We start from the raw sequence: 25,852 nt of genomic DNA, 5'->3' as shown, positions 1-25,852 counted from the left end.
TAAGAGAGTTTACTCTGCAGACATTTGGGAGGGAAGCGTCTTGGATATTCCGAAGCCACTTGGATACACTGGTATCTTGATGAGTTAATTTGCAGAGCAGACGCCCAACTTACCTAACTGCCTACTCAACATTTCCAGTTGAATGTCTGAGAGGCATCTCAGACTCCACAGGGTCAAAGCTGATTGCCTAATCTTCCCCCACCAAGCCTGTTCCACTCACAGCCTTCCCCACCTCAGCTGATATCAACCCCATTGTCCACTTGCTCAAGCCAAAGTCCTTGAAGTCATCCTCAGCACCTCTCTTTGCCTTACAGCCCACATTCCAGTAGTCAGGAGACTCTGTTGCACCCGCCTTCCAAATATACCCAACACCACCCAACCACTCCTCAATTCCGCTCTTATCATGCTGAACCAAGCCACCATCACTTCTCACTGGATCACTGCAATAGCCTCCTCACACATCTCCCCAACTTGCACCCTTGCTCATTTATAATCTGTCCCTGGCCTTGCAAACCAGAATGATCTTTTAAAGATATAATGCAAATCATGTGACTCTTCTCCTCAGGATGGTTTCCTATGTCTCAGATCATGAAAGTCAAAGTCTTTATAAGGGTATCTCCTTGATCATTGGCTTCTTTGTTGTTCCTGGAACAGACAAGGCATGCTCCTACCTCAGGGCCTTTGCATTGGGTGCTCTGGCTGTCTGAAGCTCTCTTTCCCAATATGTCCACAGAGGCAACTCACCGAAACCCTCGTTTAAAGTTCAACTTCCCAACAAGGCTCATCCTGACCATTTAAAATCACTACCTCCCCCCACCTCCTGATTTCTGCTATACTTTCCCTTTTTCCATAGCTTATTACACTCTACAATCTACATAAATCTCTTGTTTACTATGTTTATTTTCTATCATCTGACTCCTCCTCCCCCCCGTGGTATATAAGCTTCACAAAGCCCGGAATCTTGGTCTGTTTTGTTTACTTGTATGTCCCAAGAGCCTAAAACAGTGCCTGGAACATAGTAGGTATGCAGGGGGAGAAAAGTTGGAATAAATAAAGTTGAAATAAAACTAGAGACCCAAGGAATATCAAAAGAGTCATACACAGTAACATTTCCCCTGCCTGACTTCTCAGTCCTCTACACAAGGGAACATTAGCACAGAGGAGAGTTTTCTCTGGGGTCACCCCCAATGGGGCCCCCCTCAAAGGCATTCAGTCCCACATCTTTGCTTCTGTGTCATCCTCTTCTTACACTGAGGTTAGAGCTTTCCTGCCCCCTTCCGCTATAGAAACGTTTACCCCACCAACTTTTTGACTTGAGGCACCAGCCATTTTGCTAAATTCAAAAGAAAATGGGCCCTCCAGCTGCTCTCCACCTGGCAGAGCCCTTCTCTTTTTCTTTGTGCTTAGTCTGCAATTTGAAATACCACTGCCATGAACCAGCATCCCCTCTATCAGAGGGAGAGCTAGGCAACCGTGTGGGAGCCACCGACCCCTGACCTTTGACAGAATTTCCAAACACAACACATTAACCTAAATTGATTAATTTGGAACTATGACCTTGGCCCAAGAAGGTAAGAATACAAGACAAGATATTTGATTCTCAAAATGTATCAGGATTTTTAAAAAGCTTTTGTAAATCAACTTTTTTTGTATTAGATATAGTTAGATCTGGGCTTGCGAGGGGGTAGCAAGCGAGGTGGACACTGGGTAACATGGTTAAATGTTAATTATTAATCAGCAGGCTTCCATGACAAAGTATCAATAGGCAATCTCGTCTTTTTAACTTCAGGAATTAGCAAGAAGACCTTGGACCCCGGATGAAACAGGAGAAATGGAAAGTCCCCTGTGTGTCTCTATTTTCTTGGTTTTGTGCGTCTTTATCCAATCAAGTGCCCATGGACAAAGCCTGGGACTAGGTAAGAGCCTGCCTTTTCTGTGGAAATGGGCATGGATTTTTCTTTCTTAAATGTCTGTCACAAAGAACATTTGTGAGACAAATTCACTGAGTGTTCTTGACGGTGTGGGACAGAACTTGATTCTATTAGTGGCATCACGGGTCACAGGGACATGTTGCCGTTTGTGCAGGACTGAAATTTTAGGAGATCTCTCTGGGGATAGAAGTCTAAAAGCACTTGCGGCTTGCACTGAATTCTCTCCCTCATGTCTGATTCAGAACCCGTCATGCCAAGACTTGGGTCTTGGAAGAATGATCTGAAAGAGTTTGGGATCTTCCAGAGGGTTAATTTGGCATCTAATTTGTGGTTGGGGAGTGCAGCTTGCAATGAAATGCTCCGTTTTGCTGAGGTTGCCTGATTGCTGGCTGTCTGAGGAGAGAGGAATTTGTAGAGTCCTGTTTCCGGTCAGGTCTAAAGAAGAGATAGCATTGCATATTTTCTAGAAAAACTTCATGTATTTCTGCCACAGTTTTACTCTGAGACGGAGAAATCCAACAGCAGTCACACTTGTTTGATTTATAAATTCATAAACTTGATTGATGGCCAAAGGTAGATCCAATTGCTTGACCAGGTAGGTGGATTCCAGGTTCCTGGCTAAATAGTATATTGGATCAATAAATGATGGATATGAAGGAAACTGAACAGTTGGGCCAAATTAGACAGGTATTTGGGATTTGTGTGTGTGTGCTGGTTACTGGTCAGGAGCTACTCACTCTGAGGAAGAGACTTAGATTTTTCTTTCCCCAAAGACTATCTTTGGAAGGAGGTCCAAAAACCTTGAGAATCAGGAATTTAGTAACCAGGAATATATGTGAAATTTCCAGAACCTTTTGTTTCCCCTATAAGAAAAAAGGCCGTTGATTATTTTATTATTATTTTGTATCCTACATCAATACTAATTGGTAGTATTATTACCACTTCCTGAGCATTTTCTGTGCCAAGCACTATGCTGATTATTTTGTATTCATCATCTCATGTGTAAAGCCATGTCCAAACATGACAATAATGATTTAGAGCCAGCCAGGCAAAATTGCTGATGATTTTCATTCCCTGGGTTGACAGGGATTTTGCTAAAGGGCCTGTCCTGACCTTCGGCCCAGAATGTTGTTTTTGTTTGTTGATTTTCCGTAGATCTAGAAAAGTGCCTGTATCATAACTTCTCAATGAATTTTCATAGTCAGAACCTGCATCCCAGAAGCCTCCCTTGTGTACCCCTTGAGCTTTAACGTAGAGTATTTTGCCTCTGGGGGAACTTTTCATTAATGGAACCATAGAGCATGTGCACTTTTGCCTCTGGCTTTTTCACTCAACATTATCCTGGTGAGATTCATCTGGGGCACGTGTATGTGGCGGTGACTCGTTCATTCTGGTGGCAGCAGCATTCCTTTGGGTAAACATACCTCCCTTTGTTCTTCCATTGCGTTGTTATTGGCCCAGACTATATTCTAGTGGAGACTTGGAGGTTGGAAGGCATGAGTGCCAAGGAGGAGGCTGAAGGGCAGGACGGCCTCCCCCAGGCTGCTGTGCATCCAGATTCCCTTCACCAGCTCTTGCGTCGCTCAGCTGCTGCTTTCCCGGGGTCTGGTTTGTCCAAAAGCTGAGGGAAACAGCCATGATTAGCAGGAGGGTTCTTCCGGGAAAGGGAGCAGAGTCAGGAGGCCTCCTGTTCCTTTGAGAGTAGAATCTCTGGCAAGAATTCTTCCTGAAAGGAGTGAGCCAGACAGATCTTGTGTGGATGAGGCTGGTGGGTCATCTTCCAAGGCATTGGCTGGAAGCAAGCACCCACAGTGGAGGCCTTGTCAGACAAGTACCTAGACTGGTGGCTCTCAACCAGAGGCAAAATTATCCTCCACAATGTCCAAAGACATCTTTGGTTGTCAGAGTTGAAGGGAGAGGGCTATTGGCATGCAGTGGGCAAAGGCCAGGGATGCTGCTAAATAAACATTCTACCATGCACATTCTACCAGCTCCCACAACAGGTTATCCAGGGCAAAGTGTCCAGAGTGGTTGAGAGTTGAGAAACCCTGGTCTGTACCAAGCTCCCACTGTCACTAGTCATGGGCCAGGAAGTACTCCCCCGAGGACCCTTCCTCCTTAGCCCCACCCCTCCCAGCCTGCCTCTTTTTGTTTTTATTAATGACATTACTAATGGACCCACCAAGGTACTGTGTTCCCAGTATGTGCCCGATGTTACCCCATCCTCACCATGTGGTAGAGTGAGCCAGCACATAGGCAGCTTGCAGGGGTCCCATGGCTGTTCAGAGCAGAGCAGGGAGAAACACCTAGAGCTCAATCTGACTGAGCCTACAGGCCTTTCTTTCTGTTGTCCTCATTCTCGATGATTTGACAGCCAGAGGCCCCTCAAAACCAATACTGCCCAGTTCCCACCCAGAAAGACAGATTGGAACAGCTGTTCCAATCTGTCAGCACCAAGGGGAACCAGGCATGGGTAGCCTCCTGATGCCCCCGGGACACGGACCTACCATCACTGTCATCCCCAGTCCTCACTGCCTGACCCCCAGACCCACCACACTGATGTTGCCATGAGAGCTAATAGTGCTCTCAAAAGGAGGATCCTGCCTCTAGACCCCAGCAGCCCCCACCTTCCAGATGTCCACCACCACTGCCTCCAGGGGCCTGCTCCTCCCTCCAGTCTCAGCCGCAACTTCCAAGTACCAGAAGCAGCTGAAGCCCATCCGTTCAGTGGCTCGTTCGCTTAACCCTGTGGCACAAGCATCTGCCATATACAAGGCAGTGCATGAATGCCGCAGTTCTCAAACTTCCTGGTCTCAGGGCATCATGACATCCTGAAAAATGCCTTAGGGGTCCAGAGAGCTTTTTTTTATATGGAATACAGCTATCAGTATTTGCCATATTAGAGACCAAAACAGAGACATTTTTTAAAATGTTAATGCCGTTAAAAATAACGGCGAGCCAATCCTGTATCAATACATATCATATTATGAGAAATACCTTGTAGTTTGAAAACAATGACAATAAAAAGGGAGTGACATTGATTTACAAGAAATGTTGCAAATTTCTTTAATGTCTGGCATCAGAGGAGAGGACTGGATTCTATTACCGGTTTTTGTATTCAGTGCATTGTGGTGTATTGTTTTGTTTGGAGTACATGAAGACAATTAGCCTCACCTATCAGCCATCCCCCTGGCCTCAGCCCACACAGAGAACCACTGTGTTCCTGCCGTGGACACTGCGTCCCGCCTTGCCCCACCGGCCACTGTCCCCAACTCCCACCTCGAGCTGTCAAATCAGGGGTAGGCTGGGGGTGGGAGGTGGGAGCCACGTGCCCTGGAAGTCCACAATCAGGAGGTCATCCTTCATAGGGACGGTCATTACAATAGCAGAACCTGCTGAAAGTTGGTCCGTCTTTCATTTTATCACAATCCTAAATAATGTCAGTGGTAAAAAATAAACCTCCTACCCCCCAAAATAGTTTTTTGGTCAAAGTTGCAAATAACTTCTATGGTTACTGTTGAGTTTTATATATGTGTTACCTTCAAAGGATCACACTTTTGTATTACTTATCCTTTAGTTAATATTACGTTCTCCATCGACGTTCATTTTGAGCGCTCCCAGTTACACGGTTGGCTCCTGACCTTCACGCATTCAGTGACGCGCTCACTGCAGGAGGAAGTGTATCACGGTTTCAAATCCCCCCAACTTGCTTTGATCGTCTCATGCCTCCAGCCCCTGTGGGACTTATTGCATGTTCCTACATCTACGCAGCAAATTCAGAATAAAAGATGATAGAGTGATTGTAAAAGCCAAGAAACAAAACCTCAAAACTTCAATTCTGTTACCCTCGGTGACCACTTAGAGTTTCTGTGTTTACAATTTAAAACAGTAAAACAGGGGCACCTGGGTAGCTCTGGGTTAAGCATCTGACTTCAGCTCTGGTCATGATCTTGTAGTTCGTGGGTTCACGCTCAGCCTCGGACTCTACACTGACAGCACAAAGTCTGCTTCAGATTCTCCATCCCCCTCTCTCGCTGCCCCTAAGCTCCTCTACCCCCCAATCTCTCTCTCTCTCAAAAAAAATAAACATTTAAAAAATCAAAATGAAACAGTAAAACACATATTACAGTGAACTGTGAGGTGTAATACAGTTGGCCCTTGAACACCATGTGAGTTAGGGGCACCGACACCCTGTGCAGTCGAAAACCCACATACAATGGGGTGCCTGGGTGGCTCAGTCAGTCAAGCATCCAACTTTGGCTCAGGTCATGATCTCTAGGTTTGTGGGCTCAAGCCCCACATCAGGCTCTGTGCTGACAGCTCAGAGCCTAGAGCCTGCTTTGGATTCTGTGTCTCCCTCTCTCTCTGCCCCTCCCCTGCTAGAACACTCTCTCTCTCTCAGAAATAAACATTTAAAAAAAATTTTTTAAAGAAAATTCACGTATAATTTTTGACTCCCCCAAGACTTAACTACTAACAGCCTACTGTTGACCAGAAGCCTTACCAATAACATAAACAGTCAATTAACACATATTTTGCATGTCATATATGTATTACATACCATATTCTTACAATAAAGTAAGCTGGTGAAAAGAAAAAATGTTACTAAGAAAATAAGGAAGAGAAAATAAATTTACAATACTGTCCTGTATTTATGGGGGAAAAATCTATGTACATTTGCACCCACATAGTTCAAACCTCTGTTGTTCAAAAGTCAACCATATTTTGTTTGGTAAGTAAAAATTTTAGTTCTTACAGGGAATACTTTTAATGCTTCGATTATCTTTAAAGCGGCAATATACTCTTCCTCCTAAAGTGTTCATTGCTCTAAAACTAAAGAACAAATCAAGAAAATAGCAATTCCTGATTTTTGAAATATTCCTGAAAATAATTTTGTCTTACAGAGCAGAGGCATATTAAAATGATCCGTTCTGGGTATCAGATACATGAAGTATCTGAGTCTAATAAAGGAGATAAGATGTGTATATAACATTTTCTCACAAGAACATGGAATGTGCTGAGTACCCGCAGAGAGGAGTACAATAGATTGAATGCTTGTATTCCCCCCATATTTGTGTTGAAATCCTAACCCCAATGTGATGGTATTATGTGTGGCCCCTGTTCATAAGGGTGGAGGCCTCTGAATGGGATTAGCGTCCTTATAAAAGGGATTCCAGAGAGCTTGCTCTTTTTCCAACATATGAGGAAACGAGGAAGCAGACTCTCGCCAGAACCTGAACGTGCTGGCACCCAGATCTCATACTTGCAGCCTCCAGAACTGTGGGATACAAGTTTCTGTTGGTTACAAGCCACCCAGTCTATGGAAGTTTGTTAGAGAAGCCCAAACTGATGAAGACAAGGGGCAGGTAGAGATGCAGAAGACACACACTTCCACGTGTAGGGCAAGGGAAAGCTCTGGGGAGACCCGCAGCACTTGAGCAGGGTCTTGCAGGGGGGAATCTTAGACCAAAGAAAAGGAGGCTTTCCTTGTGCATAAGCAAAGGTACAGAGCCAATAAAGTCCATGTGTTTTTCAAGCCCAAACACCTCCCCAAAACAGGCCTTGTGGGATGAAGAAAAAAAAATGCAAACTGTAGGTAGGAGTTGACCGCAGCATTGGGTCACAACTGCCGACAACTGGAAACAACCAGAATGCCTAACAATATACCATCCAGCTAGCACCAAATCCATCTTTAAACAAGCATTGTCTCAAATACCTACTAAAGTACTAAAAGTTCCAGGAACTTTGGGGGATCATAAAGATGGAATGCACAAATATAAGGCTTAATGCTGACCCTTGGGTGCTCATAGTACAACATGAGGGATCTTCACCTGGCATGGTGTTTCTGAGAGTCTGGAGGTCTCCTCAGATGGCACCCATGTCTATGTGCCCTTTGAGTTGGGGAGAGAGGTCATAACTGACAGATTATCAAAGGGAACTGTGACCTCCAAAAAGTTAAACAACTGGTCTTGAGGCTTTTAAAAACAAGTACAAGGAGGGGCGCCTGGGGTGGCTCAGTCTGTTAAGCATTCGATTGTTGGTTTCAGCTCAGGCCATGATCTCACAGTTTCGTGAGTTCAAGCCCTGCATTGGGCTCAGTGCTAACAGTGCAGAGTCTGCTTGGGATTCTCTCTGTCTCCCTCTCTCTCTGCCTCTCCCCAACTCATGCTCTCTCTGCCTCTCTCAAAATAAATAAACAAACTTAAAAAAGTAAAAATAAAAAAATAAGTACTAGGAAATTCTGTAGGCAATAGAGGAAAAAACAGGATTGAATAATGTACATATTAATCACAACTGAAAAAACTATATACATGCATATTGCCAGTGATTTGAAGTATATTTAAAGATATATATATATATATATATATATATATATATATAAAGAATTTAAGGCTATTAAGTGTTTTTAAATTATTTATAAGTAAAAGAAAAAAAATTTTTAAAGTCCTGGGGGTGCCTGGATGGCTCATTCGGTTGAGCATCCAACTCTTGATTTTGGCTGAAGTCATGACCTCATGGTTTATGAAATCAAACCCTACATCGATCGGACTCTGCGGCTGGTGGTTCGGGGCCTGCTTGGGATTCTCTCTCTCTCTCTGCCCTCTGCAGGCTCTCTCTCTCAGAATAAATAAATAAATAAACATTGTTTTTTAATCCTGATTATCTGCAGTTAGATTGGTCTTGGATTTGTTGTCCCAAGAGGGCCACTGGGAAAAGCCACACCTTGTATGATGCCTTCAGACCTGCCACCTCCACTATCATAGGCTCAGGCCCAGAATTATTCCCCCCCCAGTGGGATGTACAAATCCCTGACAGGCCTCAACAATTGCAGGGAAGGTCACTGTGAGTAATGTTGCAGGTGATGTCCAGAGATGGAGCTCGTTCCTTGGGAGTGTCCAGGGAACAGGAATCCACAGGCCAGCCACTAGCATGCTAGTGAGACTCTATCTTCTCTCTGCTAAAGGGCAGATCCTATCCACTGCCAGATGTCCTGGCCCAGCCCCTCGAGCCCTCCTGAGGGTAACACATCCAGAGAGGACAAGCCTGAGGTAAAAGGACAGCAGCCTGTCTTCCACGCTGCTTGCCTTTCACAGGGGACCCAGGACCTGAGTCCTTATTCTTTAATTCTGGGTCGGGTGAATGGTACATTTTCAAAAAGAAACTGATTATTGAAGGAAGTGGGCCTGGGAACAGTGTTATTCTAGCACTTGAATAACCAAGTGAGTAATCCAGCCAAAGCCAACTGGCCAGTACGGAGATCCCTGCGGCAACCTCCTCCCGCTTTGTTTCCCCCCACCAGCTGCCACAGTGCTGGGTCCTCACAGGCAGGTCATCAGGGAGGGGACAGGAGGGCGGGGGCTGGTCTACACACAGGACTGAGCAGTCCCGGTTACACCCCCCATGGGAACGGGGCCACGCTGACCTCAGCCTGGGGTGTCCCTCACCTCCACAGGATCCATGCTGGGCAGAGGGCACAGCCATTTGCACAGCCAGGAAGGAGGGTGGTTATGCTAGGTTTCCCAGGACGGTGTCCATTTTAGAGAGGGACCCCTTCAGCTGGGAATTGAGGTCCAGCCCCCTAGGGAAAGGGGCTGGCCAGGGCCAGGCAGGACACCTGGATCCCTGACAAGCAGGCTAGGGGTCGTGGCTGGACTTCAGCCCCAGTGTGGAAACCAGAATAATGGGAGGGAGCCCAACCAGTGCTGCAGGGAGGGGAGCTCACACTCAGGCACCAACCTAGGGCAAGGAGACAAACTCCAGTGGCTCCTCCACACTGAAAGATTGGGGTGCCAGCCACGCTTGTCAAGAGCAGGTGCAATTCATAGACGCAGCCACAAGGTAGCACAGTCAAGACCTAACTGTTTCAGGGTTTCAGGAGGGGATTTCAGGTTTGGGAGAATCCAAGTTTCTGGATGACTCTGGAAAACTCAGGGCTGTTGGCTAACCTCCCTTTCCTCTCTGTTTAGGACTCTATTTCCAGAAACACTGGTAGTTTTGATCTTCCCACAATGGTGCTTTAGGGGGAGGGGTGGGGAGGAGTGAGGAGAAAATCAAGTGCCTCAAAGGGGAGGCCTCCTCTTCTGTCCAGAGCATTTTCACCTCCACATCCACAAGTTCACCAGGGCTCTGGTGAACTACCTGTGGCACTATTTCATGAAAAGTTGTGTGGCCATTAAGAATATTTCTGATGAGGGGCGCCTGGGTGGCTCGGTCGGTTGAGCGTCCGACCTCGGCTCAGGTCATGATCTCGCGGTCAGTGAGTTCGAGCCCTGCGTCGGGCTCTGTGCTGACAGCTCAGAGCCTGGAGCCTGTTTCGGATTCTGTGTCTCCCTCTCTCTCTGCCCCTCCCCTATTCATGCTCTGTCTCTCTCTGTGTCAAAAATAAATAAAGGTTAAAAAAAAAAAGAATATTTCTGATGAAGGGACGCCTGGGTGGCTCTGTTGGTTGAATGTCCAACACTTGATTTCAGCTCAGGTCATGATCTCAGGGTCATGGGATAGAGCCCGTGTCAGGCTCCATGTTGGAGCCTGCTTGGGATTCTCTCTTTCTCTTTCTTTCTCTCCCTCTGTCTTTCTCTCTCTCCCCCTCTGCCTCTCTCCAATGTTCACACTCTCTCTTGCTCTCTAAAAAAAATAAAAATAGTTCCGATGAAGATACGGAAGTGGCAACACTGAATAGTATTTACAGTATTCATATTAAGCAGGGAAAAGTCAGTATACCTAGTTGTGTGTGTCCTGTGATTACAACACTAAAAATATGTGTGTGTGAGGAAAAGAATGCTACTAGAAAATGTACAAGAATGTTTATACTTCAGTTGAATTTATACCTAAATTTTTGTTTCTTCCAAATTTTTTACAATGTTATAGTGTGTGTATATATATGTAGTACATTTACTTTAATGACTGGAATAATTTTAAAAATAAATTTATAGCAAAATGATAAAATGGATTTGACCAGATTGGTTTAGTGGTTTAAAATCTATTAACTTTAATTAATTAATTAATTAATTAATTTTATTTATTTTAATCTCTTTATTTAAATAAATTTAAATTTATTAAACAAGCAAATCTTATTAAAATAAGATTTCTGGACCCCCATCTGCAGTTTCTAATTCAGTGGGGACTGGGGCAGACCCGAGAATTTGCATTTCTAACATGTTTCCAAGTGCTGTTGCTGGTCTGAGACAATGTCTGGGGAACCACTAGTAAAACAAAAAAAGCTAGTCAATGGCAAAACAAGACTTGAACCCAAGTGTCCTGACTTTCAGACTCAGGGCTCTCCCTACAGAAATAACGCAGGCCTCTGGGGCAAACCTGGCTTCTTTTCCAAGTTTTCTGGTAGGGAAGGGGGTGGGATCAACATTGATTGATCCTGGATTTTGACCTCCCTCAGGGGTAGCAATAGCCCAAATAATACAAAACCTCATGATATTCATCCAATTTATTCCTCTGAAATAAAATATGGGCATGTCAGAAAGAAAGTGATTCTTGAAGAAAAATCCCCAGCTGATACTTACTTGTAATTAGTGGGAAAATACTAGTTGCAATAGCTAATTAACCATACACAGTGAACCCCTCCTTGGCAGGCCTGAAAATAGGATCAAGAACATTCTTTTCAGATGAGCCGGGCATTTCCCAAAGCTGGGCAGAGCTGTGGATTCTCAGTTGACTAGGGCTGGCCTTTCTGATTGCGAAAAACTTTCCAGTGACAAATGTTCCAGCTTCCTTGTCCTCAGAGAATCCAAAATAGTGAAAACAACATAACTGCTTTATACTGAAACAATAACAAGATCAACAGCAGCACGTTATAACACTTATTAACCACCTACTGTGTGCCAGGCCCCACTGTCAGTACAAAACTGCATCCCTGAAGTTACAAAAATGAAAAAGCATATTTCATTTCATCAAGGAGGTTTCCAACTGACGGGGTCTCTGGCTCCCTACGTGTGTGTGTGTGTGTGTGTGTGTGTGTGTGTGTGTATGTGTGTAAAGATTGGGAGAAACACAATTTCAGTACAATGTGATAAGTACACAAATAACATTATGTATAAAACACCACAAGGCCATGAGGCAGGAGAGGTTGGCTGGGAAGATAGAGGAAGGGATATTTGGGTTGAGTTTTGAAGGAAAATATGTGGAAGGATGTTGTAAGCAGAAGAAAAAGCATAAAGCAATCTTGGAGACTTGAAAAATGATAATGAAATTGGGAATCCCTGAGGTCCTTGGCTGTGGCTGGGGTAGGAAGGGGGCAGGAAGGGGGCACGTAAAAGAAATGGCCAGAGGTGAGGACATCCAAGACCATGCTAAGGAGTTTGGTCCTTACCCTGGAGCACTAGGGCCACCACTGAAGCTGGTGTTTGAAAAAAGAGAAATAAGGCTGCATGCTGCTTTTTTTTTTTTTTTTTTTTTTTTTTTTTTTTTTTTTTTTGCTGAGTGGATGGTTTTTTCCCTCAGCCTGAGACCGTGGCCTCTCTGTGGTGGAAGCAATGGTATCCTGAGGAAAAGACAGGGGTGGGCTCAGAAGCCACCAGCTCTGCTACATCACCTGACAGGCACCCACAAACACTCAGATCTTCCTCCCAGGCAGGCCCCAGCCTCAGGCAAGTGTCTTTGAAGTTTTTGTGTTAAGTGCCATTCCTAAGTGGGAGGAATTTACACCAATGAAATGAGACGGAACACATAATAGAAGCTTGAATAGGAATCTTCCGTGTAAAAAGTACTGTATTCTAAGTCCGGAAAGAGAGTCATTCGGAAATTCCACGTTGTACTAGCTTATAGACCCAGAGCAGTTTCAACTTGAAAAACACATTCCCCACCCACATGATACTGCTTGCTTCTTACAACATCTCTATAAAGAATGTTTCCTAGGCAGGTATCAGTATGCCCAATTTAGAGATGTAAAAGCTCACCAACCAAAGACCATCAGGAGCACACTTGAAGTCAAATGAAAGGCTTATTTACCTTACTGCAGCAAGAAAGAACACACCCAGAGAAACCCTGGGGTATCCCAATGTGAGATGTCGAGGGGAGCTTCTTAGAAGATTGGGATTTGCTGGCTGAAACCAAGAAGTGGGGGATGCAGGGGGAATTCTGGATTGAAATCTATCAAAGGGATAGTGGGCAACTCAATGACCACGCATCTTCATAATTTAATAATCAATTAGTTATTGTTAACTCACTATTGCACAATTCAGTCAAGAATGATCTAGGCAGGAAGGTGAAGTTGGGGCTAGTGATCGAAATGCTACAAGAGCAACATTCAGTGCTGTTAGTCCAAAGAGGGGAACGTGTAGTCACGTTTTCAGTTTCAATGTGGCCTCCTCTCTGTCTTGCCACAAACACAGACATAGAAAGTCCTGGCGGCACTTTGTATCTATTCTGTGGGCCTTTGGGCGGCACTTTGTATCTATTCTATGTTCATTTGGGAACTTCAGGATCTGGCTGCCCACAGGGCTGGTTTTTGGTGCTGTTGTGTTTTGTTCTCGTGTTCTCATGCCCCAAGAAACCGAGGAATGTTCCACTGCACCAGCTGCACAGACCCTTTGGGTGGCTGCGTCCACCATCTGTGCCTCTGACTTCCCGTGAGTGTCATGCAGGGTCCCTTCCAGCACTGACACCCTGGGTGTCACCAGGACTCATCGAGAGGTTGCTGCAGTGCCCTGAGACCTTCTATGTCTGCCTCATCTGATGTCAGCCATTTAAAGGTTAATGGGAGAGAAAACTATGAAAGCCAAGTTCTGTCTACTTTAAACATGAGACATTGCCCCCTGCCTTAACTCTAGTGTGACTCAATTGCCTGGAGCGAATCAAAGATTCCCAAACACCGGGAGGACAAAGGCACAATTCTGTAAGAACAATCCAAACAGTAAATGACCGTCAGACCATTTCTTTCCCAATGTGTTTCCTACAGGGTCAGACATGCGTGTGGGCTTGCCTGAAGGGCAAGGGGCAGGAGAAGCCTCCCAAGGCCCCTGGGAGTCTCACTGATGCACATTTCTGGTGGTCCCAGGGTCCCCCACAGAGCCCAAATGGGTATCTTGGCCTTCAGAAGTACCCTACTATAGATGTGAGTGCCATGGGAGCCTGGGACGCATGCTAAGCCTCTCTGGGCCTGACCACTTCTGACCAAAAGCTTACCCTCCCCACACTCACTATGACAGCCCCCTCCTCAGAGGCCCAGGAGGAAACTGTGTCTGGACAAAGTCCTGGTCCCTCTTATCTCAGCTTCTTTCACAGCTCCTGGTTCCCCAAAGTCAAGCTCACAAACCAGGTGCAACCACAAACCCAGGCAGCCCAAAGAAAGGAGAGGCCCCATGATTCCAAGACTGAAAATTCTGGGCCAATTTAAGGTAACCAAGGGTACTTTTAAAAAGCTAACATGTTTTTATTCACCCAAGAATCCTCTATGTACAGAACTGCTTTCACAAACTGAGCTGGACTCTCCAAGACCTCTCTGAGGCTTGGTGATACCACAAGAACATCTGAGAAATCTCCGTTCACAAGATGCTCCCTGCTTCCTATAACATGGGCCTTGCCATTATTCCATGACCAGGTCCTCTTGGTGTGTAACTGTTCATGCCCTGGCCTCCCCCCTCATGCCACACAGAGAGGCTCCTGCCCCTGAGATTCACGATAAGGATGGGTGATGTTGAATAGGAAAGATCTGGAGGAAAGACTCATGAGGGAGGGTGGGGGGTCAGCCTGTCCGCTTGCCCCAGAAAATACCCCGAATGACCCATTCAAGCAGAGAAGTCCATACTCAAAGGATGATGTCTGGGGCATGGATTTATTCCCAGATTTAGCCACATGCCGGCTCTGTGCCTGGCCTGTGCTAGGACTCCCACAAAGTCAACATTTGTCCAGTCCACTAGTGCTGTAGCTGCCACGACAAAGGGCTCAAACCACAGAAATTTCTTTTCTCACAGTTCTGGAGGTCAGAAGTCTGAGATCAAGGTGTTAGCAGAGTTGGCTCCTTCTGAGGCTTCTCTCCTTGGTTGGTATTTGCCTGTCCCTTCTTTATCTTCACGTAGTCTCCCTCTGTGCATGTCTGTCCTAATCTTCGTTTTTATAAATCATGTGGAATTAGGGCCCATGCTGGTGACCTCAATGAACCTTAATTACCTCTTTAAAGACCCTGTCTCCAAAGACGGTCACATTGGGACATACGCAGAGGGTTAGGACTTTGACATATGAATTTGGGGAAGGGTGGGGGACATAATTGAGCCCAGAACATCCAGCCAGCACTTTCAAGACCCTGCTCTGACCTGGGCCCTGAGCCAGGCACTGGGGACACTGTAGACATGTCACAGTTCTATTTGAGCTTCAGCCACCCCTGGGGGCTTCAGGGTTATAAAAAGAGGTTTATAAATATACATGAGATTGAAAAGTGAGTAGTAAGTCTGCATGCTCTGAATCAGGCCCAAACAGGGGAGCCTTTGCTGTGGGGGTGCAGGAAGCCGTGGCCCAGCTGAGAGGCCCAGGAGCCAGCTGGCAGCTGGCGGGGGGAGGGGGCGCAGCCTCTTTCAACAGCATGATTAAGACTTTCTGGCAGCACGAGCAATAACTGGCAGGAAACCAAGAAGGAGCCATTTATCTGGCTCATATTGCGGGTAAGTGATAAAACTTACCCTCTGGCGTGGTGCCTGAAAGACCCATCATCTTTGCTGGAGTGTGCTCAATGTGAGCCCGTACAATGGCTCTCTCTGGCTTTGAGAGGCCGTTTTCCCACACAAGCTGTCTTCAGCCAGGCTGTTTCCTAGACTGGTCCTGGCCTCAGCCAAGGAGAAAGGACCTAAGGTCAGCTGCCATTTTGTCCTGGGTGCCTGCCTCCCTTGGTCTTCACCCCCTGCAGACCCAAAGGAGAAGTGGATGGTCGACCACCCAGGGACGAGGCAGGACTGGGAAGATAAACACTGAGCCTCGTCTTCCTATCTGGGCACTGGCCCCTGGTAGAGGCAGAAAACAAACCATCCACTCCTGAGGGAGACTCTGGGTAACAAAAGAGAACTGGATTTGGAGTCTAAGAGCCTGGGTCTCAGTCCCAACTACGTCACTTACCAGCAGGTGGCCTTGGGCAAATCACCGTGGTCTCTAGGCCTCTGCTAGTGAGCAGGGGTGATTGTTACAGACCCCATAGGGTTGTTGGGAGGATGGAATGGGGTCACATGGGGAAAGCACTTCACAATTATGTATTGTGAGCCATAAACAAATATTTGTAAGCATCTACCATTTACTAAGTCATCTGACCATTATAATACTCACCTGATTCATGCACTACCCCCAACATTTTTCCCACTTTTTAAAAAAAGTTTTTTTAACGTTTATTTTTGAGAGACAGAGAGAGACAGAGCACGAGCAGGAGAGAGCAGAGAGAGGGGGGGACACAAAATCTAAAAATGGCTCCAGGCTCCAAGCTATCAGCACAGAGCCCGATGTGGGGCTCAAACTTATGAACCATGCATGAGATCATGACCTGAGCCAAAGTCAGACGCTTAACCTACTGAGCTACCCAGGCGCCCCTCTCTCCCACTTTTTATTAAAAAAGCATTCAAGTACAGAAAAAGTTGAAAAGATAGTACAATGAGTTACTGTATTCCTTCTAGATAGGTTCAATAATTGTTAACATTATAGTATATTTGCTTTATCTCTCTATATATGTATATTTATATGTGTGTATGGATTGCAGACCATTTAATTCTCTCTCTCTATATATATATATATATATATGTGTGTGTGTGTGTGTGTGTGTATGAATATATGTATCTTATCCCTCTCTCTCTCTCTCTATATATATATATATACACTCTCTATCTATCTATCTATATATATATATATATATATACATATATGTGCGTGTGTGTGTGAATACATGTATCTTATCCCTCTCTCATTCATATATATATATATATATATATATATATATATGCGCCAACTCTTCCATGGCACTTGGCTCACCGCTCTTTCATTATCTGCCAACATATCTCTCTTTCCACCACACTATGAGCCCCTCAAGGCAGAGTCAAGTCTTAGTCACCACTGTATCCCCAGGACCCACACAGGCTTGGCATGGAGTAGGCTCATGGCAAATGACCATTGAGTATATGCCTCCCCATCAAGGGGCTAAATAACATACATTTAAAAAAGATTTTTTTTAATGTTTATTCATCTTTGAGAGAGAGAGAGAGAGAGAGAGAGAGAGAGGCAGAGTGTGAGTGGGCGAGGGGCAGAGGGAGAAGGAGACATAGAATCTGAAGTAGGCTCCAGGCTCTGAACTGTCAACGCAGAGCCCAAAGTGGGATGCAAACCCATGAACCATGAGATCATGACCTGAGCTGAAATCGGATGCTCAATCAACTGAGCCGCCCAGGCACCCCCATCTTTTTTAAATCAATGAGTTTTAAGTCATTTCATTCAGCAAGTTCCACATCCCTGCTGGAGATAATGGAAAACATCCCAGAGGTACAGGAAAACCACCTCAGATCCTGCCCTACTTCCTCAGCTAAAAACACAGGGACTCTGAAGTCATTCGGGGCTCTTGATTAGAAGCTGCAGTCAACATCTATGACAGAGCTATCGATTGGCAGGGAAGGAATGATCCCCAGACCATAGCCTACTCTGAAAAGTACACACATAGGGACACATGGAAGCTGGCTCTGCTCCCATTATGGATCTTACAGAAGTGATTATTCTAAGTCCTTTGGGTTTCCACAGAACCAGGAAACTGCTTTCAGGCTAGTGAGAGTGGGGAGAGGGCATGCACATCACGTGTGTGTCGTCTTCTTGTCTGTAAATTTCCCACAATGTTGGCTACCTTAATGGGAGTTTAAGCTTCCCCCAGCTTCAGATGTTGCTCTCTAAAGCAAAGCTTCTCAAACTTTAATGTGCATACGAATCATCTGGGGAGCTTACTAAAATGAATGTTGTGTTTCAGTACATCTGGGATAGGCTCCAAGATCTTGCATTTCTAATAAGCGTCCAGGTCATGCCAGTGCAGCTGGTCCCCAAACCACACTTTGAGAAGGAAAGTTTTAAAGAACATAAAATAGCTCCTCATTTACTCAGTGATTTAGGATTTAGCACCTACGACTCAATATAAGGCAGCGTGCTTGCACTGGAGGCACAGGGAAATGAGAAGAAATATAAAGACAAATAAGACATAATTCTTCACCTCAGATCAGCTGGATATGCCTAATTACTGTGTCTAGCATTTTGCTTCAGTTGGCTTAATTCTTACAACAATCTATAACCTATAAATTGTGTGTTGTTATTCTCCTTTCACACGTGAAGAACCCGGAGGACATACAGCCTAATTGCTTTGTCCAAACGAGGAAAAGGATGCAAGGAGATTTGAACTGAGCTCTACTTGACTCCAAGGCCTGTGTCTTTCCCCCACTCAACCTTCTGACAGCTGGTCTTGAACTTCTCATCGAGTCCTCAGACTTGATGGTAGGCGGGCAGGGAGAGCCCTGCTACAGCAGACTGGCAGTAGCCCTGAGAGAGAGAAGGGGGGCAGTATGGGACAGGGGGTCCTGAATAACGACCAGCGGGGGACAGGGATTAGAACCCAGCAGTTTGCTCTCGAGTCTTCTACCTCTTCTAGGTAATACATTGTCCTAACGTGGTGGATCGGACACCCCCACTGGCAAAACTTTAGCCATGAATTATGGCATGAGCTTGGTCACCAAATGGCTGTGTGACTTTGGATAAATCACTGCCCTCACCTGGACTCAGAGGTGGGTGCTCTGTAGGTTCTTTCCTCTCTGACAAAAGTCATCCGGCTTCGCTTTTTGTTATGTTCCCACTTGAGGTTCCCTCAGCCCCAACCTGTTAGCTCAGGACCAGGAGTTACTGGAGCTAACCCTGCAGTCTTCTTCCTCTTCTCCTTCCTAATCTCACACATGTTACCAAGTGCATACCTTGCCCCAGACCCTGTGCCCAGGGCTGGGGAGGCAAAGGCAATAGGATACACTCCCTCCCTCAAAGAGGAGACCCAAATTAGACCTAAGATATGGAGCAGAATGGCCTCCCTCAGGCCCCTGGCATGCAGTGCAGAGCATCTAACTCAGCAAGGGTGGGCAGCTTCCCTGAACACCAAGGCTTCCCCAGGATAGTCCACTTTATCCCCCAGCAACCCCCTGGGGTGAGTGCTATTATTGTCCCCATTTTAAAGATAAGGAAAAGGAGACTTACAGAAGTCAGGTGACTGGCCCAGAGTCACACACTTAGTAGGGATTAAGTAAACTGACGTGCACAAAAACTCTTTCCAGAGCATCCGGCAAGTAGTAAATGAATGGGAACTAAAATGCCTCTTGTAAATGGCAGAGCAGGGAGTAGAAGCCAGTTATCCTTCTCAGACAGGCCACAAATGGGCAAGTTAGAGCAACAACTTCCCTTGAGAACAAAGACCAGGCTCCTCACTGGCCATGTGTGATGAGAAAACTGCTGGAGAGAGGCAAATGAACCCTTGAGAAAGAGCCTGAGAGGCTCCGGAGCACACGAGAGGGGGCGCTGCATGCACCATGGAGGTGGCAGCGGTCAGGCACTCTGGGGAGGCTGTGGCGGGCAGAGGCAGCCCCAGGGCCCTTTGTCCTTCCTAGATGGCTGCTCAGCCCAGCCCAGCTGCTCCACGTTTCGGCTGTCACACTCCCCATCTGGGTAATGGAGTGTTATGAAGCATGTTGGAGGCCATCAATTTGTGCTTAACTGCGTGTTCATTGGGTTGAATTTCCAGGGATGCTCCATTCAGATCCACAGCGGAGGTAAATCTTGCTCCTTCTCATTCGACGGCATAGAATTAAGATGCCGCCCAACATCTTCTCCCAAAGAAATTGAGATTTATGGGTCACTGTCAATACCAACACATGTTGGCCATTATTTGTATGTCTCCTCGCTCCTCGGGACTGATTGCTATTTACTCTGAAAGATAAATGTGGCTTTATAATCCATGAGTGTTGCTGGGAAGGATAGGTTTTAAAGTACATTTGTTTCTTCCCTTGGAGACTTTTTCATCCCACTTCCTTCTGTTTTGTCTGGTGGTGTAAGCCCCACCCTGCCCCCACCCCTTGGATACTCTGATGTATCTGAGGCTCCAGAACAGACACCAGAGGAGCTGGTGTTGGTGCCAGTGTGACAATACAAGACACTGAGCACCTTCATAGCAAAACGACTACTGTCTTGTGGGGTGACACCACAAATACATGATCAGGTGCCAGAGACCAACGAGCCTGCTTGAGGAGCAGTAGGTAAGCCCCTCTTGAACACTTATGGCCTTCTGTGTTGCTGGATGGGCTGTGGAAACTGAGGCAGGAACGGACTCAAGAACTCACATAAGTCATGGTTTTGACAGTAATTCTCAAACTGGAGCCTGCATCCGAGTTGCCAGGAGAGTTTGTTCAAACAGATGTCTGGGCCTCATTCCAGACCTCCTGATTCAGTAGGCCTAGGGCAGAGCCCAGGAATTTGCATTTCTAATGAGGTCCCAGGTGATGCTAACACTGAGACTGGTCCTGGATCCCCGCTGCAGAAGTGCCTTAGAACAAGAGGGAGAAGTATTTCAGGCCGTGAGTGGGAGAGAGGAGGCTGTTGGCAGTGTTTGGCACTCTGGGTAAAGAATAGCAACATCTAAAGAGGAATTTTTATCGTTTTGCTGGGCAATGTGTGATTTAAATCCTTTTCTATGAAGTCTTCAGTTAAAGGTCAATTTCCATTAATAAGCTGTCAATTTGAATCTATTCTGGAAAGGCATTGAAGTGCTAATGAGTCTGGGACCACCCAGGCTACCCATTGGTGGTGTGCTGTACCTAGATTACTAGGAACGTCATGGTCTGCCTACTGGGAAGTTTTCATAACTTTATTGGGTGACATTTATGAGGAGATCCCTGGTGTTAATAACAGAGCCCTTGGTGCTGGATCCCACAAAATGGTCCCTAAGAGATTTTTCCTGCAATAGTCAGGATTTACAGGTGAAAGTAGACCCCAGGCAATAAAGGCACATAGTCTAAACACTCAGAGAATTCCATGTTGAATATTAGAAGGCTGTTGGAGGCAGATGATAGCCTTTTCTGTGCACCAGAGATCGCACGTTGTAAGTCATAGGGCGGCAGTTGCCCCAGGAAATGTACTAGGATGAATCAATGTGCACTGAAGCTAGACAGACCCAAGCCATCCCCATCAGAGTCCAGTGGGCTGGGCGGGTCATCACTTGGGACTCATTGCCTGGAGGCAGGCATTCCCAGAGCAATCAAAGGTCCTGATTCTCACAGGATTGGGAGGCTGGTAGTAAGGCAGGTGGTATGGTGGGAGTGGAAGAAGATCAACCTACTTGAAGATGTGAAAAAGGTAGGCAAGAATATCCCATGATTGTATTAGTCGGGACTTTGGATCACAAGGACAGAAATCTAACTCAAATTAACTTAAGGAAAGGAGGATTTACTTACTCACATAACAGGGATGTCCAAAATACAGGCTTCAGGTACAGCTGGATTTGTGCCTCTAATAAAGTCACCATGTCTCTCAATTCTCTCTCTCTTCCTCCTCCTCTTCTTCCCCCACTGTCTTTCTCTTTCTTCCTTTATCTCCCTCCCTCTATGTTGACACTTGGGAGTCCCACATCTCTTTGCTCCTTAGAGCTTACAATTCCAGAGAGATTATATCTTACCATAGACCTCTGGCAAACATTCCAGAAAGAACTCTGCTTGGCTGGGTGCTCACCCCTAAATAGATAAATATGGCCAGAAGGATGGGATCTCCAGCTCTCCTGCTTTGGGAACCGTACATACTCCTTGGGTAGAATCAGCTCTGCCCAAATTTGACCGAGCACAATCCACAGAGAAAGGGCACTTTCTCTGAAGGGGAGACTGCAACCAGACCAGAGAGGATTGGAGGTGATGTATGAGGGTGAGGGGGGCGGGAAGAATTTCCCTGTCCCTGCTTACAAACCTTGACTATGCACATTGGGCCCCTGCTGAAAGGTTTGTCACAGCAGCGAATTCATGGACACAGAGCTGGCCTCAAGAGTGTGGGAAAAATCCTGATGACCTGGCAGGCTCAGTTGGTTTGTAGGGCAATGGATTGTCAATTGGTTTTTTAACACATAGGATTGTTCCCTCCAAGGACAGTAGATGCGTAAAATACATAAAAGCAATCAATAAATATTTTTCTCAACTTTGAGAACCACTGCTCCATACATACATTTGATTCGATTTAAGTTCGAAGGGACCGCCTCCTATAAAAACTGAGATTTACATTACAGGTCTGAATTTCGAGGGGTATAAACATGAAATTGTTTTAAATCTCTCCTAGCCCTGACTTCAACTGTGTACTATCAAGCCAAACTTTTCCATCCCTTAATAACATCTTGGGCAGATTTAGAACTTAATAATAATGATATGAACTTAACTTTTGGTCAGTTCTATTATGAAAATTAGTCCAATTTATTATTACTTAATTCCAAGGCCTCAGTCTTGCATCCATTTGACATTCTTCCTTTTCTCCTCATGAGCTAGATTCAGGGAGAAGGTGTGACTTGAAGTGGGGAGGAGAGGTTTCTATCCTTTGACTCCTCTTCCCACTGCATCACTGTGAGATAGGAGAGGAGAGGAGGACTGGTTCTGGAATTGCTCTCTGGGGGAGCTAGGAGCAGGGCACAGGTGGGGGACACAGATTCTGTTTGTTGGTTATCTAGTCTCACTTTGGCTTATTCTGGGCCCATCTGCTGCTGGTGGCCTTAGCTCCAGGATGGTCCTGTGAGGACAGGTGCATGGCTTTCTGAGGGTCCTGTCAGTGTGAACCCAGCCCATCTGTCACAGAGAAGGACAGTTGTGGCCCCCTTTGGCTTCTCCTGTGGTCCATGCCCTCCCAATCTGTACCCCTTTACAGAGCCTCAGAAACCACTGAGGTCTTCCTCTTCCCACCCACTGTCTTGGGGCTGAGGGAAACTGAGGTGAGGGAATCCCTTCACCCACCTTGTCTGAGCCTCCCGTCTACCAACAGCAGACACGGGCACAGCCTCCACATTCACACAGAGCCCCACAAACTCCTATAGACACAGGTCAAACTCTCCGCCAGACTCTGTCAGCATATCCCCACCACAGGTGGGGCCAAGAGTCTGAACATCTGAGCAAGCATCCAGCCTAGAGAAGTAAGATGAGTGCTGCCTCCTGCAGAGAGCCTCACCCTGCAGTCTCCATAAACAATTCTGACAGATGCCCCCAAATTGACCTCAAGATGAAGAGTCGCAACGGGAGGGCACAATGGGAAGTTGTCTTCCCACTTTCTCCTACCTCCCTTCTCCCACTTATCTCCCTCCTTGTGGCCAGAGGAGGGTGGGTAACGGTAACCGGGCCTGCTTCCTCAGGAATCTGGCCCCGTGTACTGACAAGTCTCTTTAGAGACTATGGGTTACTAAACACCTGGGAGGTTCTGCCGCCAGTCCTGTTCTCTGTCCTCTTACACTTGCTATTTACAACGTCTTTTCACATACATTATCTCAGCTGGCCTCACAATAATCCTGTGAGACATTTAGCCTACAAGGAAACAGGCTCAGAGGGGTTAAGCGACAGGCCCAAGGTCACATAGCCTAAGTGGCAATGGTGGGATAGGAGCCCAGCACTGTAGCTCCTGGGCCCCTGTCCTCTCCCTGCTATTTCTTGCAGGTGCCTCAGCATCACTTCCTTTCCAACTCTAGCAAACTTAAAGCAAGGAGCCTGAAAAATAGCTTGTTTCCAAGGCCACCAAGCACCTGAGAGTAGAGGGTTTTGAGGCATGGGATTTCCTTAGAGAAAACACCAAGTGGTTCAGATCATGGGTCCTGATTGTTGTTTTCCCCGAACAAAGCCACAAGACTGCAGGGAATCTTGAGTTGGCTTCAGTCAGCCTGCTGCTTCTTCTCTGTCTTCCTGGGGTGGGGGTGGGGAGGGGGAGGCTTATAACTTGGTACTTCCGAAGCAGAAACCTGGGCATACGCTGACAGGGCTGACTGGCCAGACCCTGTGCTCTATTGCCATAGAATGCCCACCCAGGTCATGCAGGGTCATGGCACCATCTGTGCCTTCTGGATGGCCCTGTCTGGAATGACTCATTTCCACACATGGTGGCTAGAGATTCATGGTTTATACTCCTTATAGTGGCCAGAGTACAGGGCAATTTTCTAATCAACAGATGGGGTTGGAGCCCCTCCTATATGCAAGAGGCTCCTTTCTTCAACTTTAAGTAAAGACTAATGGTGAGTATGAGACTCCTGCATGCTCTTGTCCTGGGCAGAAGTTTCCCCAGGGCTATGGTGCGGTGAGGTGCCACCCAGATGGGCTGGGATCATATTACCTCCCGCCGAAGATCAAAGCCCTCACCCTTGCCAGAGCCAGTTTTTACATTTTCAAGAATTTTGTGCACTGACTGTTAAGCATAACCATTATTTCAAAATCAAACTATAAAAACTTACAATTAAATAAATCATGTTTAAAAACAACAGTAGTAAATACTCAAGACTCCTCTGTTCCTATTTATCTTGCTACATATTGCTATTATCTCTGTTCTTAAGGGTATTGACTTTTGTTACCATTTATGATGGAAATACTACATAATGATGTGCCGAAGCACATGCCTTTCCAACTCCCCGTTAGCAACATCACACTGGTAGTAAGTATTTTTCCCTTTGTTGGTCATGCGGTCTTTGTCGAAATACACAACTTTGTCAGTATAGCACAAAAGCAGCCACAAGCAATAGAAAGATGAATGGATATGGCCGTGTTCCAATAAAACTTTATTTACAAAAATAGGTAGTGGGCCAGATGTGGCAGGCCATCAATTGCTAGCCCCTGGTCTAGACTTAAGAAAGCCATGGAGAAAATGTTAATAATGAGGATTAAACTTAAAAGTGCATTGTGTCTCTAGTTGCTCCAATTGTAAATAAGACAAAAAAGGAGGAAATATTGTGTCAGAATTCAAAAACAGTCGTCTGACACAGCACAGAAGGAGCTCATGTCACTGTTGAATGACTGAAATTCCAGTACATGTCTTTATTGTTTGATTTTTGTCTTACTCATTAATGTCAATGAAAATATCAGCCATGGGTTGGCTCATGATAAAAAGTTCAGCAAAAATCACTGAGAGCATTCTGTGAGAATCATTTGGCTATGCAGAGTTTGTGAGAAAGAGTATTAACTATTTTATAATTATTTGTAAAGTGTATAATACACATCCTTGATATAGATAAAATATATTTTAAAAGTATGTATGTGGGGATGCCTGGGTGGCTCAGTCGTTTAAGCGTCTGACTCTTGATTTCAGCTCAGGTCATGATCTCATGGTTCATGGGATCAAGCCCTGCGTTGGGCTCTGAACTGACAGAGGAGAGCCTGCTTGGGATTCTCTCTCTCTCCCTCTCTCTCTCTGCCCCTCTCCCGCTTGTGTGCATGCTCTCTCTCTCTCTCTCTCTCTCTCTCAAGATAAATAAATAAACATTAAAAGAAGGAGGAGGAGGAGGAGGAGGGGAGGAAGAAGAAACTTGCTATGAGGCTGAGCCCAAAAAGTCCAGTTACAAAATGTGTACATTCATGTTAAGGAGAAAAAAAAAATACATTAGAAGAAAATGTACTTAAATGCGAATAGCTCTGGGTGATAGGATTCTAACTGATTTTGTTTTTGTGCTTCTTAATACTTTCCTGTCCCTTCCTGTTATGCTGAAGTGGTGTGTATTACTTGATAATCACGAAAAAAGAAGTTTTCCTGTATGAAGGGCAAAAAGGAGGCAGCTCTGGAGTGCCAGACCATGCCTGAAGCCCTAGCCAGGGACAGGGCACATCTGGCCTGATACAGCCCAGAGGCCCCCAAAGGGAGGTGCTGAGGAAGGAGGTAGTGGAGACTAGGGGGTGACCCCCTCTCCTGGGAGAATTGCAGAAGCATGTGAGTAATCACCATCGACA

The 25,852-nt window shown here is 45.9% G+C and overlaps 1 protein-coding gene across 1 annotated transcript in view; it reads left to right on the top strand.

Moving 5' to 3' along the window:
- The window catches only part of LIPC (lipase C, hepatic type), a 160,420-nt gene that overhangs the window by 19,028 nt on the left and 115,540 nt on the right, over positions 1-25,852 (top strand). The window contains exon 2 of the mRNA XM_047864530.1: positions 1,790-1,916. Coding sequence (XP_047720486.1) covers positions 1,832-1,916 — 85 coding nt within the window. The 5' untranslated portion in view covers positions 1,790-1,831. The remainder of the gene's footprint in view (positions 1-1,789; positions 1,917-25,852) is intronic.

This window comes from Prionailurus viverrinus, chromosome B3, assembly GCF_022837055.1.
Source record: "Prionailurus viverrinus isolate Anna chromosome B3, UM_Priviv_1.0, whole genome shotgun sequence".
Classification (NCBI taxonomy): domain Eukaryota; kingdom Metazoa; phylum Chordata; class Mammalia; order Carnivora; family Felidae; genus Prionailurus; species Prionailurus viverrinus.
The sequence above is the reverse complement of the archived record's forward strand: the minus strand, read 5'-3'. Positions and strand labels throughout refer to the sequence as shown.